This window comes from Macrotis lagotis, chromosome 1 (assembly GCF_037893015.1).
Source record: "Macrotis lagotis isolate mMagLag1 chromosome 1, bilby.v1.9.chrom.fasta, whole genome shotgun sequence".
NCBI lineage: Eukaryota > Metazoa > Chordata > Mammalia > Peramelemorphia > Peramelidae > Macrotis > Macrotis lagotis.
In genome coordinates, this window is record NC_133658.1 from 872,052,630 (window position 1) to 872,071,485 (window position 18,856).

At 36.7% G+C, this 18,856-nt stretch overlaps 1 protein-coding gene across 4 annotated transcripts in view; it reads right to left on the reverse strand.

Moving 5' to 3' along the window:
• Nucleotides 1-18,856, reverse strand: part of VWA5B1 (von Willebrand factor A domain containing 5B1) — a 129,186-nt gene that overhangs the window by 67,184 nt on the left and 43,146 nt on the right. For 2 of the 4 annotated variants that reach the window (XM_074218239.1, XM_074218242.1), the window contains exons 3-4: nucleotides 14,452-14,643; nucleotides 13,029-13,175 (exon numbers count right to left, since the gene is read on the reverse strand). In XM_074218239.1, the coding sequence (XP_074074340.1) occupies nucleotides 13,029-13,175; nucleotides 14,452-14,590 (286 nt within the window). In that variant the 5' untranslated portion in view covers nucleotides 14,591-14,643. Of the gene's footprint in view, nucleotides 1-13,028; nucleotides 13,176-14,451; nucleotides 14,644-17,675; nucleotides 17,708-18,856 lie in introns of those variants that run through there. The other 2 variants (XM_074218240.1, XM_074218241.1) reach the window with 2 other exon arrangements.

The following is an 18,856-nucleotide window of genomic DNA, read 5'->3' on the forward strand; positions in this document are numbered from 1 at the left end:
AGAATTTCAGTCTTGGGGAAGAGTCTATATAAAGGTGTGGAGGTGAGAGATGAACTGTCAAATATAGAGAGTTGCAAGTTGACTAATTTGGCTAGAGTAATGTGAAAACAACCCAAAAGAGGCACAAAAATTCACTGAAGAAAAGAACTTCTTTAAAAGCAGAATAAGCATAATGGAAAAGGAAGCACAAAATCCACTGCAGAAAAGTACTCCCTAAAAAGGTAGAATTGGACAAATAGAAAAAATAAGTGCAAAATCTTACTGAAGAAAATAATTCCTTAAAAATTAGAATTGGGAAAGGGGGAGCTAATGACTCTATGAGACACCAAGAAACAATAAAACAAAGTAAAGAGAATGAAAAATAAAATAAATAGTGAAATATTTAGTTGTGGGGAAAACCTATGATTAAAAAAAAAGTCTAGACCATAGTTTTTCAAGAAATTGTTATGAAAAACTACCCTAATATTCTAGAATCAGAGGGTAAGATAGACATTGAAAGAATCTACCAACCACCTCCTGAAAGAAATCCCCAAGTGAAAACACCCATGAATATTATACCTAAATTCTAGAGCTCCCAGGTCAAGAAGAAAATATTTCTTTTCTTTTTTTCTGTTATTTTATTTTGCTTTTTTTCAATTACATGAAAATATAAGTTTTAAACATTCATCTTTGTGTAAGCTTTTGAGTTCCACATTTTCTACCACCATCTCTTCCCTTATACCCTTCTTCATGGCAGTGAATAATCTGATATATGTTGCACATGTATCGTCATGTTGTATATATTTCCATATTAGTCATGTTTGTGAAAGAAAAATTAGAAGAGGAAAAAGCATGAAAAAGAAAGAAAAAACATTTTTAAAAGTTTTGAAAAGTGAACATAGTATGCTTTAATGTTTGTATTTCATTTTCTTTTTAAAATTTTTTTATTTATTTAAGGCAATGGTATTAAGAGTGACTTGCTACTTCTGGCCAAGACGGCAGAAAGAAGACCAGGACTGTGCTAAGATCTCTTAATCTTCCATCACATATAATATGAAACAAACCTCTTAACAGAAATGTGATCAACAAAACCCAGAAAAAGAAGCTAGGAGAAGAACAACTACAAACAAGGTCTGTCTTTGGGGATTGTGAGTGAGCCAGGGGAGGAAAGCAGAGAGCCAGCAGGGGCAGTGTGAGAGCTAGACTAACCTAAGATCAGCAGTGGAGGCTTTGACTGTGGGAGCTGGGGTCTGAGAACTACCTAAGGCAGGAAGCTTTGGCTGTGGGACTGATGGTCTGGGGTGCTCCAGCAGGGCTGGAGGGTGAGTTCCAGCACAGAGAAGTGCAGAGTGCAGTTAGACATCAATTCACTGGGCTCCTCTGGTTTGGAGGACCTCAGACTCTATACTTTTATTTCAACTGAACCCTCTTCCCAGAACAAACACAGTAACAGCCCCCCGCCCAGGCTCAGGTGGGCAGCAGAGCTTCCTCAGCTATGAATAGGGAGAATAATATTCTCATCCTAGGGTGCAGCCCACATTGTTCAAGGATAACAGTATCAAGCAGTGCCACCCACCCCCTCCACACCAAGGGAGAGGGCCTCAAATCAAGGTTACAGACATTCCAGAGAAAGTAATCAGCACCCCCTACTGGCCCTTCCACTTGGAATTACTAAACCCAGTGAGCAAAGCCTCCTCAACACCAAACCTCTCTCCCCCTACACAAGATCTTAGGAAAATGAAAAAAGGCCATCAGAAAGGGGGTAGGGTCCATAGAAAACTACCTAGAAGGTAAAGACCCTAACTCAGAAAGATCTAAAACCTCTGAGGAGAATATGATTTGGTCTCCAGCCCAGAAAGACTTCCTTGAAGAAATTAGGAAGGAATTTAAAAATCATAATTTGGAAGAGAAAATTAACACCTTGCAACAAGAAAACAAATCCTTGGTAAATGCAATTGGACAAAGGCAAAAAGAAAATAATTCTATCAAAACCTCAATTGATCAAATGGTAAATGAGTTTCAAAAGGTAAATGAAGAAAATTCTTCCCTAAAAAAAGAATGGAGTTGGTGGAAACTAATGATTTCATGAGACAATGAGAATCTGTTAAACAAAACCAAAAAAAATAGAAGAAAATGTGAAATAACTCATCTGCAAAACCACTGACCTTGAGAATAGAACCAGGAGAGCCAACTTAAGAATCATTGGGCTCCTTGAAAATATTGAAGAGAAAAAAAGTCTGGACTTAATACTACAGGATTTAATGATGGAAAATTGCCCTGACATCAGAGTAAAATAGTTTTTGAAAGAGGGCAAAATAGTTGATGAAAAAAAATACATTGATCTCCTCTGGGAAGGGATCACCAAATGAAAATACCAAGGAATATTGTGGCCAAATTCTAGAACTATCAGATAAAAGAGAAAATCCTGCAAGCAGCCAGAAAGAAACAATTTAGACATTAAGGAGCCATAGTAAGGATTACACAGGACCTGGCTGCATCAACATTAAGGGATAGAAGGGTCTGGGTGATAGTCTGAAAAGCAAGGGAGCTTGGAATGCATCCAAGAATTCACTGTCCAGCAAAACTGAGCCTTCTGTTTCAGGGGGGAAATGGACATTTAATGAAATAGGAGACTTCCAATTTTTTTCTGATGAAAAGACAAGAGCTTAATAGAAAATTTGGAGTTCAAACAGGAGATTCAAGAGACACATGAAAAGGTTTTTAGAAGGGGGGATAAAGAAAAAAACTGCTCTTCAATAAGATGAAACTGTCTGTATCCCCACCTGGGAAAAAGTACAATTGGACAAACACAAAAGGAGAATAAATCTCTCAGATCCTCAAATGAGCAAATGCAAAAAGAAATTAATTCTCTCAAAACGTCAATTGGTCAAATGGAAAGCTCTTTCAAAAGTAGAATTGACCAATTGGAAAAGGAGTTGCAAAAGGTTAATGAAGAAAACTCCTCCCCCCAAAAAAGAACGGAGTCTACAGAAACTAATGACTCCATGAGACAGCAAGAGTCAGTTAAACAAAATCAAAAAATAGAAAAACAGAAGCAAATGTAAAATACCTCATCAACAAAACCACTGACCTCAAGAATAGATCGAGGAGGGGCAACCTGAAAATTATAGGACTTCCTGAAAACATTGAAGAGAAAAAAAAGCCGGGACTTAATATTACAGGATCTAGTGATGGAAAACTGCTCTGATATCATGGAACCGGAGGGCAAAGTAGTTATTGAAAGAGTACATCGATACCCACCAGAAAAAGATCCTAAAATGAAAACACCAAGGAATGTTGTGGCCAAACTCCAGAACTATCAGATAAAAGAGAAAATCCTGCAAGCAGCCAGAAAGAAACAATTTAAATATCAAGGAGCCACAGTAAGGATCACTCAGGACCTGGCTGCATCAACATTAAGGGATTGAAGGGCCTGGAATGAGATATTTTGAAGAGCAAGGGAGGTTGGAATGCAGCCAATAATCTACTTTCCTGCAAAGCTGAACCTTCTCTTCCAGGGAAAAAGACGGACATTTAATTAATTGGAAGAATTCCAAAAAATTTCTGATGAAAAGACCAGAGCTAAACAGAAAATTTGGACATCAAACAGGAAGTTCAAGAGACACATGAAAAGGTAAAAAAAAAGGGGGGGGCTGTAAAAGGAAAAGAATGCAATCCAGTAAGTTGAAACTGGCTATATCCCAGCATGGTGGTGGGGAAAGATTCTCATAAATCTTGAGAAATGTAACTCTAACAGAGAGAATACACCTAGCCAGAAATGATGGACATTCATGTCCTATCCATGAGACTGCTATCCAATGGGATGTAACTGGCTTTAACCTCACTTGGGAGAAAGACTCTAATAACTCTCAGGAATTTTGACTCTATTCGATAGAATATACTGAACTAGAAGGGACACTCAGAATTTTCTATGACTTAGAATGATCTAAAAATACACTTCCTCCTTAAAAAGGGGGACAGGAAAGAGATGGGAGGAGGGAGGGGATTGAATGGAGTAAATCTCATTACACTAAGAGGTACAAAAAACCTATGGTAATAGAGGGGAAGAAGGGAGCAGAGGAGAAACACTTGAATCTTCTTCTCATCAGACTTGGCTTAAAGTCAATCTACACATACTCAGTTAACTTATAAAACATCTAACATTTCAAGTATTAAAAGGGGAAAAGGGGAGGGGGGATGGAGAAAGGGAAAGGGAGTGGGGGAAAAAGGGGAAATAACAAAAGGAAGGGAAGGGAAAAAGGGAAAGGGGAAAGAAAGGGGAGGGTGTTATATAGGAGGGCAAACACACTGAAGGGAGTGGTATTCAGAAACAAAATACTGGGGAATATGGATAAAGGGGGGATAAAGGGGGAAAAATACAAACAGAGGGAAGATAGCATGGAGGGCAATAAAGAATTAGTAATCATAATCTTGAATGTGAATGGGATGAACCATCCCTTAAAATGTAAGCAAATAAAGGAGCAGCTAGGTGGCGTAGTGGATAAAGCAACGGCCTTGGAGTCAGGAGTACCTGGGTTCAAATCCAGTCTCAGACACTTAATAATTACCTAGCTGTGCGGCGTGGGGCAAGCCACTTAACCCTGTTTGCCTTGCAAAATAAAAAATAAAAAAAAAGAACATAAGAGCCAAAAGATGGGGCGGCTATGTGGTATAGTGGATAAAGCACTGGTCCTGGAGCCAGGAGTACCTGGGTTCAAATCTGGTCTCAGATACTTAATAATTACCTAGCTGTGTGGCCTTGGCCAAGCCACTTAACCCTGTTTGCCTTGCAAAAACCTAAAAAAAGAATAAAAAAGAAAAAAAAGTAAGCAAATAGCAGAGTGGATTAAAAACTAGAAGCCTACAATATGCTGCTTACAAGAAACTCATTTGAAGCAGAGAGATACAAATAGAGTAAAGGTAAAAGGTTGGAGCAAAATATATTTTGCTTCAGCTGAAGTATAAAAAGCTGGGGTAGCAATCCTGATCTCAGACAAAGCAGCAGCAAAAATAGATAGTGTTAAAAGAGATAAGGAAGGAAACTATCCTCCTAAAAGGTACCATAGACAATAAAGTCATTTCAATATTGAATATATATGCACCCAGTGGGACAGCACCCAAATTCTTAGAGGAGAAGATGAAAGAACTACAGGAAGACATAGACAGAAAAACTCTACTAGTGGGAGACCTCAACCTCCCGCTATCAGATCTAGATAAATTGAATCATAAGATAAACAAGAAAGAAGTTAAGGAGGTAAATAGATTGTTAGAAAAATTAGATATGGTAGACTTATGGAGGAAACTGAATGGGGATAGAAAGGAATATACCTTTTTCTCTGCAGTACATGGAACTTAAACAAAAATTGACCATGTACTAAGACATAAAAACCTAATGATCAACTGCAGAAAGGCAGAAATAGTGAATACATATTTCTCAGATCACAATGCAATAAAAGTCATATGCAATACTGAGCCAAGGAGATATAGACTCAGAACAAATTGGAAACTGAATAACCTCATTTTAAAAAATGAGTGGACCAAAAAACAAATTATACAAAATATTAACCATTTTATCCTAGATAATGATAATAATGAAACAACATACCAAAACCTATGGGATTCATTCAAAGCGACTCTCAGGGGATATATTATAGCTCTAAATGCTTACATGAATAAATTGGAGAAAGAGGAAATCAATGAATTAAACATGCAACTAAAAAAATTAGAGAAAGAACAAATCAAAAATCTCCAATTAAATACCAAATTAGAAATTCTAAAAATTAAAGGATAAATTAATAAAATTGAAAGCAAAAAACTATTGAATTAATAAAGAAAACCAAAAGTTGGTATTATGAAAAAACCAATAAAATTGATAAACCTCTGGTCAATTTGATTTAAAAAAAGAAAGAAGAAAACCAATGCTAGTATCATAAATGAAAAAGGTGAACTCACCACCAATGAGGAGGAAATTAAAGTAATAATTCGAAATTATTTTGCCCAACTCTATGCCAATAAATTTGATAATCTAAGTGAAATGGATGAATATTTACAAAAATATAAGTTGCCTAGGTTAAATGAAGAAGAGATTAAATACCTAAACAACCCTATCTCAGAAAAAGAAATTCAACAAGCCATTATTGAACTCCCTAAAAAAATATCTCCAGGGTCTGATGGATTCACAAGTGAATTCTACCAAACATTTAAGGAACAATTGGTTACAATCCTATATAAACTCTTTGGAAAAATAGGGAAAGATGGAACTCTTTCTATGAAACCAATATGGTACTGTTACCTAAACCAGAAAGAGTTAAAAGAGAGAAAAAAAATTATAGACCTATTTCCCTGATGAATATAGATGCAAAAATCCTAAATAAAATCTTAGCAAAACGACTACAACAAGTCATCACTAGGATAATACATTATGATCAAGTAGGATTTATCCCAGGAATGCAGGGTTGGTTCAATATTAGGAAAACTGGTAATATACTCAATTATATCAACAACAAACCTATCAGAAGCCATATGATCATATCAATAGATGCTGAAAAAGCTTTTGACAAAATACAACATCCATTCCTATTAAAAACACTAGAGAGTGTAGGAATAAATGGACTGTTCCTTAAAATAATTAGCAGTATCTATTTGAAACCATCAACAAGCATTATATTCAATGAGGAGAGGCTAGAGGCATTCCCAGTAAGATCAGGGGTGAAACAAGGGTGCCCATTATCACCACTACTATTCAATATTGTATTAGAAATGTTAACATCAACAATTAGAGAAGAAAAAGAAACTGAAGGAATTAGAATTGGGAAGGAAGAGACAAAACTCTCACTCTTTGCAGATGACATGATGGTCTACCTAGAGAATCCCAAGAAATCATCCAAAAAACTACTGGAAACAATTAGCAATTTTAGCAAAGTTGCAGGTTATAAAATAAACCCTCATAAATCCTCAACTTTTCTATATATGTCTAGCAAGATACAGCAGGAAGAGATAGAAAGAGAAATCCCATTCAAAGTAACCTCAGACAACATAAAATACTTTGGAGTATATTTGCCAAGACAGACTCAGAATCTTTTTGAAAACGATTATAAAACACTTCTCACACAAATTAAATCAGATTTAAATAACTAGGCAAATATCAACTGCTCATGGATAGGTAGAGCTAATATAATAAAAATGACAATTCTACCAAAACTAAACTATCTGTTTAGTGTCCTACCAATCAAAATTCCAAAAAATTACTTTAATGAATTAGAAAAAATTGTAAGTAAATTCATATGGAGAAATAAAAAGTCAAGAATTGCCAGGAGCTTAATGAAAAAAAGTGCAAAAGAAGGTGGCTTAGCCCTACCTGATCTAAAATTATATTATAAAGCATCAGTCATCAAAACTGTTTGGTATTGGCTAAGAAATAGAGTGGTGGACCAGTGGAATAGACTAGGTGCAAAAGCAGGAGATGATTATAGTAATCTGCTGTTTGATAAACCCAAAGAGTCCAGCCATTGGGATAAAAACTCCCTCTTTGATAAAAATTGCTGGGATAATTGGAAGTTAGTATGGAAGAAACTTAGATTAGACCAACACCTCACACCCTTTACCAAGATAAAATCCAAATGGTTACAGGACATAGACATAAAAAACAATACTATAAGCAAATCAGAAGATCAAAGACTAGTCTACCTGTTAGATCTATGGAAAGGGGAGAAGTTTATGATTAAGGAAGAGTTGGAGAACATCACCAAAAACCAATTAAATGATTTTGATTACATTAAATTGAAAAGCTTTTAGACAGATAAAACCAATATAACCAAGATCAAAAGAAATGTAGTAAATTGGGAAAAAATCTTTACAACTAATGATTCTGACAAAGGACTCATTTCTAAAATATGCAGAGAACTGAGTCATATTTTTAAAACAAAAAGCCATTCCCCAGTTGTCAAATGGTCAAAGGACATGCAAAGGCAATGTACAGATGAGGAGATCAAAGCAATCCATAGCCATATGAAAAAAATGCTCTAAATCATTAATTATTAGAGAAATGCAAATTAAAGCTTCTCTGAGGTACCACCTCACACCTCTCAGACAGGCCAATATGACCAGAAAGGATAATTATCATTGTTGGAAGGGTTGTGAGAAATCTGGGACACTACTACACTATTGGTGGAGCTGTGAACTCATCCAACCCTTCTGGAGAGCTATTTGGAACTATGCCCAAAGGGCAACAAAAATGTGCATACCCTTTGACCCAGCAATACCACTACTGGGTCTATACCCTGAAGAGATGAGGAAAAAGGGTAAAAACATTACTTGTTCAAAAATATTTATAGCAGCCCTGTTTGTGGTGGCAAAGAATTGGAAATCCAGTAAATGTCCTTCAATTGGGGAATGGCTTAGCAAACTGTGGTATATGTATGTCATGGAACACTATTGTTCTATTAGAAACCAGGAGGGACAGGCTTTCAGGGAAACCTGGAGGGATTTGCATGAACTGATGCTGAGTGAGATGAGCAGAACCAGAAAAACACTGTACATCCTAACAACAACATGGGAGTGATGTTCAACAACCTTGAAGGACTTGCTCATTTCATCAGTGCAACAATTGGGAACAATATTGGGCTGTCTGCAAAGGAGAGTGCCATCTGTATCCAGATAAGGAGCTGTGGAATTTGAACAAAGTGCAAAACAGATATCTTATTGTCTGATCTTGTTACCTCTGAGACTTCTCTTCTTTAAGGATATGATTTCTCTCACATCACACCCAATTTGGATCAAGGTACAACATGGAAACAAAGTAAAGACTGACAGAGTGCTTTCCGTGGGGGGTGGGGGGAGGGAAGCAAGATTGGGGAGAAAATTGTAAAACTCAAATAATATCTTCAATAAAAATAAATTTAAAGAAAGAAAGAAAGAAAAAAAGAAAGAAACCAGGAGAGATGGGAATTCAGGGAAGCTCGGAAGGATTTGCATGAACTTATGCTGAGTGAGATGAGCAGAACCAGAAGAACATTATAACAGCAATGTGAGGTTGATGATCAGTCTTAATGGACTTGCTCATTCAATAATCAGGCATAATTTGGGGGGGGTAACTGTGATGGAGAATGCCATCTGTATCCAGAAAAAGAATTGTGGAGTTTGAACAAAGATCAGATTATTATCTTTAATTTTAAAAAAATCCCATTATTTTATTATACAATTTTGCTATCTCTTATACTTCATTTTTTTCTTTAGGATATGATGTCTCTCTCATCACATTCAATTTAGATCAATGTATAGCATGAAAACAATGTAAAGACTAACAGACTGTCTTCTGTGGGGGGTGGGGGAGGGAAGCAAGATTAGGGAAAAATTGTAAAATTTAAAATAAATTAATTACATTGTTTTAAAAAGAGTGACTTGCCCAAGGTCACACAGTTAGATAATTATTAAGTGAATGAGGTTGTATTTGAACGCAGGTCCTCCTGACTCCAGGACCAGTGCTTTTTCCACTGCACCATCTAGCTACCCTTTGGACTTCATTTTTGAAGAAGGCCACAACATCAGGGGGGTGATGCCATGACAAGTACATGAATTTTATTTGAGTGTGGGGGGTGGAGCTGTGCTAAGTCACCAACTTCACTTTCTCCTGTAGAGCCAGAAGAAGACGCCAGCCTGAAAACAGCTACAAGGAAGCCTCAAGGAAAAATGCCAATTGAGCACAACTCATAGTATACTTTAATGTTTGTACTTCATTTTTTTTAGTTTTTTTTATTTTTCAAGTCAAATGGGGTTAAGTGGCTTGCCCAAGGCCATACAGCTAGGTAATTATTAAGTGTCTGAGGTCAGATTTGAACTCAGGTACTCTGACTCCAGGGCTGGTGCTCTATCCACTGCACCACCTCTGTACTTCATTTTTGAAGAAGATCACAACCTCAGGGAAGAGATGCCATAACAGTCACCAGTGACTAGATATGAATTAGGGTCCAGTAGTCAGATATGAATCAGGATAACTGTAGATGGTCCTGGTGCAATGCATTCAGTGTAAAGTGCCTTGCCTGAGGTCACAGAGCTAGTAAGAGTCAAGTGCCTGAGGCTGGATTTGAAGTCCTGTCCTTCTGATTCCAAGGCCAGTGCCCTATCCACTGTCCCAACCAGCTGCTCTAGTATGGTTTGTTCTGCATTAAGACACCATAATTTTTTTCTTTGAATGTGGATTTTTTTTTCCAGAAAAAGTCTTTTAGGACTGTTCTCGATCACTGAACTGCTGAGAGATGTTGAATCCATTATAGATGATCATCTCATAATGTTTTTAATGTGTACAATATTCAAGGAGGAAATATTTCAAGTATCCAGAAAGCAGCAAATTATTATGGATCCACAGTAAGGATCACACAAGATTTAGTGGTTTCCATGTTAAAGAAGCAAAGAATTTGAATATTATATTGTGGAAGGCCAAGAAATTTATATTATAAACTACCCCAGCAAAGTTGAATATAATCCTTCAAGGGGAAACATGGGAATGGAAAAGAGAACTGTCAAGCATTCTTGATGGAAAGACCAGAGCTGATTAGAAAATTTAACCTTCCAATAAGTCTTAAGAAAAGAATAAAAGAGAAGAAAAAGCATTAAAAAGCATGAAAGAGAAACCATAAGGGAATTAATATAATTAAACTGTTTACATTACTATATGGGAAGATGATTTATGTAACTTCTTAGAATTTTATCATTACTATTGCAGTAAGAAGGAGTCTATATAGACAGAAGGCAGGGGTGAGTGTCAATTATGTTGGAATGATATCCAAAAAAATGAAGGATCAAGGAAAAGGAATACACCAAGAAAAAAGGGAAGTAAGACATAGAAAGGGAAAACAGTTCTCACATGAAAGAGGCACTCACTCAGAGGACTGGTAAAGGGTGATGGTGGAAGGCAATGCTTGAACCTCACTTTTATTGGAATTGGTTCACAGAGGGAAGAAAATATATATATATATAGATACACACACGTGTGTGTGTGTGTGTGTGTGTGTGTGTATATCTATATATACACACACAGTTGAGTATTAAAATCTATCTTACTCAATAGGGAACTAGAAGAGAATGGAATAAGAAAAAAGGGGATGATAAAAGGGAAGCTAGATTAAGGTGGGCAGCAGTTAGAAGCAAAATATACTTTCGAAGAGGGATAGGATAATGAGAGAAAATATTAAACAGAACTGGGAAATACATAGTTATAACAATGGTGAGTGTGAATGGCATGAGTTCATTTATAAAAGGAAGCAGATAAAGAATGCATTAGAAACCAGAATACATCAATATATCATTTGTAAGAGACATACTAGGAACTGAAAGACACATAAAATGAAAATAAAGGGCTGGAGCAGAGTCTAACATGCTTCAAGTGAAGTAAAAAAGGAAGGGGTAGCAGTCATGATCCCAGACAAAGCAAAATGGCATTTTTCTAAGGGTACCACAGGCAATAAAAATAATAGGAAAAATTTACACTGTTTCTCTGATAAAGGCTTCGTTTCTCAAATATATAATTGAGTCAAATAAGAGCCATTCCTTAATTGATAAATGATCCATAATTATAAACAGGCAGTGTTCAGAAAAAGAAAGCAAAGCTACCTATTTTCATATGAAAAAATATTCTAAATTGCTATTGATTAGAGAAATGTAAATTTAAACAACCCTGACGTACCATCTCACATCTATCAGAAATGACAAATCTTGGAGGGGATGAGAAAAAATAAATACATTAATGAACAACTGGTAAAGTATTGAACTGATCCAACCTCTCTGGAGAATGATTTGGAACTATATGCCCAAGGCTAGAAAACTGAGTATAGCTTTTAATCCAGCAATCCTATTACTAGGCCTATATCCCAAAGAAATCAAAGAAAAAGGAAAAAATTATATATATATATATATATATATATATATATATATATATAAATATATCCAAAATATTTGTAGCAGTGCTTTTTGTGGTGGCAAAGATTGGAAATGAGGGGATGCTTTTCAAGTTGGGAATAGCTGAAGAAGTTGTGCCATATGATTATGATGGAATTATATTGTTCCATAAGAAATGAAAGGGATGGTTTCAGGAAAAACAAAACAAAACATGGCAAGGTCTATATGAACTGAAGCAAAGTTAAGTGAGCAGAACACAGAGATCATTATACATAGATAGCTATGATGTAATGATGATCAACTATGAATGACATGTTCAATACAAGATCAAGAACAACGAAATGACTGTTCAATACAAGATCCAAGAAAGTTCCAAAAGATTCATGATGGAAAAAATTCTGACCACTTCCATAGAGAGAAGATGAATTTTGAGGGCAAATTGAAGTATAATTTTTTCACTTCTGTTCTATCTATCTATCTATCTATCTATCTATCTATCTATCTATCTATCATCTATCTATCTATCTCTATTGTCTGTCTATATTATTTATCATCTATCTTTTTATATTAACAATGTGGGTAATATGGAAACACATTCTGCATATAATTGATCTCATATTATTTGCCCTTCTCAGTGGGTGGGAAAAGGGAGTGGGAAGGAGACAGACAACCTGGATCTCAAAATTGAAAAAGAATGTTAAAATTAATTAATTTTTTTAATAAAAAAGGAACTGATTTATGAGGTTCCTGGCAGAACCATGGCTAGAAATTTATATTTCTGGGTCAAGTATCACCAGAATGCTTCTTGGGCAAGCATCTCCAAACAAACCCTAGGTAGGATGGAAGGTGGAAAGATAGCAGGACTGGGCAAGGCAAGACACTATAGAACTCTCCCTAATTTGCCTATTTTAATTAATTGTTCTCAAGAACTAGGTCCTGAGCTCTGCTATTTCTAGTTCATTAAGGATTGCAAGTATCATTAATACCTTTTAAACTTGGCACCTGGGACAAAGCTCTTGTCCTTCTTAGTTATGGTAAAAGTTCTTAGTCCTAGTCCCGACAACATATTTAGTAAAAATCCCAACATGCCCCAAATCCCATTCTAGGTCCCAGCCCTAGGCCCAGCACTCCTTCCTTCACTATTCTAGCCTTCTTACCCATACCATTATGAGGTCGGTGCATGTCAAAGTAGCCACTGTTCAGTTTGACTTTGTCCTTGATTTGTACTGTCACAGCTCTCTCAGAGATGATTGCTTCAAATCCGACCACTGTGGTATACTCATCCAGAGGGTACACGAAGAGGCCTGCCAGGGGAAGGAACCCCACCCCTATCATGAACATTGGATCACTTAATGGCATCCACCTAAGCTTCCCCTCATTCCTACTTTCCATAGGTTCCCAAGATGAAGGTTGCCATTGTGGTATAAGGAAACTATCAGGATATAGTCACTAGACTGCTGTGTTTGGAGTCAGAGGACCAGAATTCCTTGGACCAGGTCCATGATCTTGGGATACCCTTCTCTGAGATTTATCTGTAGCATGAGGAACTGGGCTTGATGGTCTCCAATGTCTACTCTAGCACTGTCTATGATTCTGTGAACCTGACCTTATTACACCTGGAATATAAATGTCTAGTGCTATATAAATGTCCCTCAAAATTTGCAAAGCACTTTTGATATCCCAATGGAATCTCTTTTTACCCAACACAAAAATCCACAGGTGTTATCACCATTTTCCAGATGAGAAAACTCCAGATATAAAAACTTAAGCTACTCCACTCAATGTATCAGAGCCAGAAAGAGATGGAGCTAAGAACTGAGGTCTTCTTGAATCCAAGACTATTCCCTCATGTGATCACATATCCAGAGCTGGAAGGAACCTCAGAGGCCATCTAGTCTGGCATCTTCATTTTTACAGATGAGAAAACTGGGTTCCAGAAGGAAATCAAGAGACTTGCCTGAAATCATACAGTCAAAGGCACAGTGTGGACTTAGCACTTGTCCCTTCAGAGTCATTAAATACTTTCTTTGAGGTTTGTGGGACAATAATTATCATTCTGTTTTGCAGATGGTGAAACAGGTCAAAAATTTTTCTCAGGGTTACAGCAAAGGTGAGGATCAAACTTGGGCCCTGTGATTACAGAAATCAGTGGTTTTTCTTATTTATCACACCATTTGGGGGGAACCTTCACTCTTACTGGTGGAGCTTCAGAAAAACATAACAAAATGAGTAACAAAGTGAGACTTGTTGGAAATATGGGGAGGGTTGCAAATTCAGGTCCTCTGACTTCAAAGTCCAAAGTTCTATCTTCACAAAATAGTGGGAGGTACTTCACATAAAATAAGAGGTTCTCGAGATGGACCATACAAGGGACAGGAGACTTTCTATTGGAATTCACCCTATCTGAATGACATCACCCTCCCACCACCTTATTTTGACTCGATCAACTGTTTAGTGAGTGACAGCCCAGAACTAAAACTGAGAGTGAGACATTCCCCTTCCTGGATATCCAAAGACTGAGCTGGACTTGGGGCATGCAGAGAGAGGAGGGGCAAAGTGTGCAGTATGGGGAAACTTTACCTTGGAAAGGCTGGAGTTCCAAATTGCCATAAGTGAGAGAGGCCATGAGGCCAAAGGCATAGCCCTGAACACAGGAGGTGATGTCAGAGGAGGTGAGTGGAAGTGGTTGCCAGGTGCTAGAGTTGAGAAGTCCAGGCATCTTGCTGCTGCTGCTGCCTCAGTGCCACTGTTTCTAGTCTGGGACTCTTCAATCTGCATAGATAGGAGGTGATGCTTATTGATTTCTCTTGGTGTCTTCATAGGAAGCCATGGATTTAATTAGCATCTCTTTTCTAATAACTCATACTGCTATAGAGTCAGCCCTGGTCTCTCCCCCTGAGTTTTGACCTCACATCACCAAGGGCCTTTTGGATATTTCAAACTGGACATTGCAAAGACATCTTAGATTCAACATTCAACATTCAACAGAACTCATTGTTTTTACCCTCCAAACTCACCCCTCTTTCAAACTTCCAAGCTGTTGAAAGTACCATCATTCTACTAACCTCCCAAGTTGAAAACCTTGACATTAATCTCAATTCCTCCATCTTCCCTTCATCCCACAAATCCAGATAGTAACCCCAAATCCTGCTATTTCTTCCTCCAACATTGCATTGAACCCTTCTCTGGCCTTACATAATAGCACAGAACCTCATCCCTTCTTTACTGGATTAGAACTCACAATCCAACCCATCTTCCATATAATTGTTGAGAATAGATCTAACAGTGTGATCCCTATTATCAGTAAACAACAAAGGTTTTCTATTTCCTTTAGGAACAAATATAAATTCCTATTTTGCTTTTAAAGTCTTTTTACAGCATTGACTCCAAACTACTTTTCTAGATTTTTCAGCTATCATTCTCCTTCCCATCAGAGGAGATAATTTTTGTATTACATAGTAAAGTGCATGGACACATCAGGAGCTTTATAAATGCTTGTTCCTTTTCTCATTCCCCTTCTTGTCCCATGTGTTATGGTTATGGTCCAGTTAAACTGGATTTTTCTGTTGAGATACTCAGTCTCCTGTCTCTTTACTTCTGTGCTGTCTCCAATATCTGGAATCCATTCCCTCCTCATTGCTGCACCAGAGACTCCCTCTCTTCTTTTAGGATGCAGCTCAAGGACCCCTTTCTCCAGGAAGTCTTTCCCATGTCTCCAATTGTTCTCCCCTTCTAAAATTCTTCTGAATTATCTTTGAGAAAGAAACTTCTATATGCACCCAGAAGTCATTAGTTCTTTCTCTAAAATGGATAGCATTTTTCATATTGAATCTTTTGGAATTGTCATGGATTATTGCATTGGTCGGAGTGGTTAAGTCTTTTGCAGTTGCTCATCTTTAAAATATTGCTATTTGAATACTGTTCTCCTGGTTCTGCTCACTTTGTTTTACATTAGTTCATTTAATTCTGTTAAGGTGTTTTTTTGTATTTCTTATAGCACAAGTTGTTTAGCCATTCCCCAACTGATGGATATCCTTTCAATTTCCAGTTTTTTGTCACCACAAAATATTTTTTACAGATTCTCTCCCTCCCTTTTATCTCCTTGGGATATTGGTCTGTTGCTGGGTCCAACCCAATACTAATATAGGTATTGCTGGGTCCAACAACATGTTCAGTTTTATAGCCCTTTGGGTACAATAGCAAATTACTCTTCAGAAGATTAATCAGTTCACAACTCCACCAACAGTGCATTAGTACTTATTTTTCACATCCTCTAGAATTTGTCATTTTCCTTTTTTGCCATGTTAGTAAATCTGATGCACATCAGTTTAAACAGCCTTGAGTTATTTTAATTTGCATTTCTCTGATTTTTAGTGATTTAGAGCCTTTTTATGTGACTATTGATAACTTTGCTTTCTTCTTCCAAAAACTGTTCAATATATCCCTTGACCATTTATCATTTGTATAATGACCCTAGTTTTGACTCATTAAAATTGACTTGTTTTCATCATCATCATCATCATAATACTTGTTCTTCATTCCCACAATGTCAGAGAGGTGATGTGATGACAAGCACATGAGCTGGATTTGAGTGAGGGGGTGCTGTACTAAACCACCAGTCTCACTTTTTCCTCCAGATCCATCTGAATCCAGGGACCAGATTTGAATCAGCACGACTATAGATTACCCTGGATGTAAGACAATCAGGGTTAAGTAACTTGCTCAAGGTCACACAGTTAAGTATGAAGTGACTGAAGTGGGATTTGAATTCCCATCCTCCTGACTCCAAGGCTAGTACTCTATTCATTATGCCACCTAGCTACCCTTGTTCATCTCCCTAGATTATAGAGAAATAATAGACCTTTATTGGAAAAATTTTCTGTATAAAAATTCCTCCTGGTTTCCAGTTTTTTCCTAATTTTTGCTGCATTCATTTTGTTTGTACAAACCCTATTTAATTTCATATAATCAAAATTATTTATTTTTTTTCCTATAATGACTATTTCTAGGTTGTTTAGATCTATTTTTATTTGTGTAAAGAGTAATCTGTAATTATATGAAACTTTTGAATTTAATATTATGCTCTATTCAATCTGTACATGTGTATATATATATATATTTGTGTGTATACATATATTTTGTAGATATTCCATCATCTTTCTCATTAAAATATATGCTTCCTAAGAGAAGAGCTTTTTTTCCTGTTATATTTGCACCCTTAACACCAAGCATAGGAGGTACTTAGTAAATAATTATCTGTAAGATATTACAGAGGCAGAATCAACAAGACTTGGAAAGTCATTGAATTTAGGGAATGAGAAAGAAAAAAGAGCCAAAGATGATAGTGAAACCCCAAATCTGAGTAACTAGCAGGGTGGCAGACCTAACTGTAAAAAGAACTGTCCCATCAACTAACCAGTTATGTTGGTTAATCAAATCCAGTCAGAGATGGTTAATGTCAATTTTCTTCTGATTGTCACAGATGAAGAGTACTTAAATGATCTGCCCAATGTCACCCGGATGTTAGGACTAGAACCCATATCTCCTGATTCTTGCCAAGTTAAGCTATTCTAGCCCTAGTTCTAATTTATTTGGAAAGTAGGTCAGTCAATCTCCTTGGGTTTCATTTTTGTCATGAGGAGTCATATGGATGAGTTACTTACCCACTGGTCCTATGTTGCCTTATCTGTAAAATGAGGAAGTTGGGCAAAGCCATTAAATTACAGTATTACACAAATCTTAAGAGCTGTATGAATGAAACAAGTAGAAAAAATTGAAAAAGACATTCAAGGTCACTTCCTTACCTGAAGCACAAATAATTTCTATAATGTTCCTAGCAAATGGTCATCCAATCTCTGCTGGAATGAACCTTGGTTTCCAAGGTCCCTTTATCCTCAAACATTCTATGATATAATGATCTCTTTCAGTACAACATTCTAGAATTCTGTATCTCAAAAGCAAATCAAATCTTCCTTTTGGAAAATTTTCTTATGGGCTGGGGTGGCAATACTTAAAAGAGAAATTTATGGGGCAGCTAGGTGACGCAGTAGATAGAGCATTGGCCCTGGAGTCAGGAGTACCTGAGTTCAAATCTGGACTCAGACGACACTTAACAATTACCTAGCTGTGTGGCCTTGGGCAAACCACTTAACCCCATTGCCTTGCAAAAAAAAAAAAAGCCTAAAAAAGAGAGAAATTTACTTATTTATTCATTCACCAGATATTTGATTAAGTATATCTATGATATACAGAGCACTATTATTGACTCTGGGGAATAGACAAAATTAGGTAAGCTTTAGTCCTCACTCTCTTGGACTTTATAAGCTAGGAGGAGAATACTTAAAGCAGAGGATACTAGTGCATAATATAAATAGTATTTGTTTAACCCTTAAAAATCTATAAAGTGATTGAGTCTGGTTGGTTATTGCTGCTTCCAATTTCTAAATTACCTTTATCTCATTCTTTAATCAGTGGCTAGCTGTAGCACCTCTCTTTTCATTATCTCCATATACTCCAGACTATAAGAATGCATTTGATTTAGGTTTATTTAAAAGAAAACAATAGATTTTGCAACTCCCAAATAATGTCAGGATTTCAGTAGTTAGATGTCTATACAGCCTTACATCCATCTTTTCCTTAGGTCTCACATGGACCTTAACTTCCACATGAGCTCCAATCCTTAATCATCTCATACTCTTATGACCCCAGAGGAGAATGATATGCTTCTCTTCCAATTTGGAGACTCAACCCCTTTATCATGAGCATTCTTTTGTCCCAAAAGAGAATTCTGAGCCAACCATGATTAAAGATTAGGTTTTGAATGCTCTCTCAGTATTATTTTTTTGTTGTTCAATCATGTCTGACCTTTGGTGACCCTATTTGGAGTGTTCTTGGAAGAGATACTGTAGGGGTTTGTCATTTCCTTCTCTAGCTCACTTTACAGATGAGGAAACTGAGACAAACAAGGTGAAGTGACCTGCTCAGG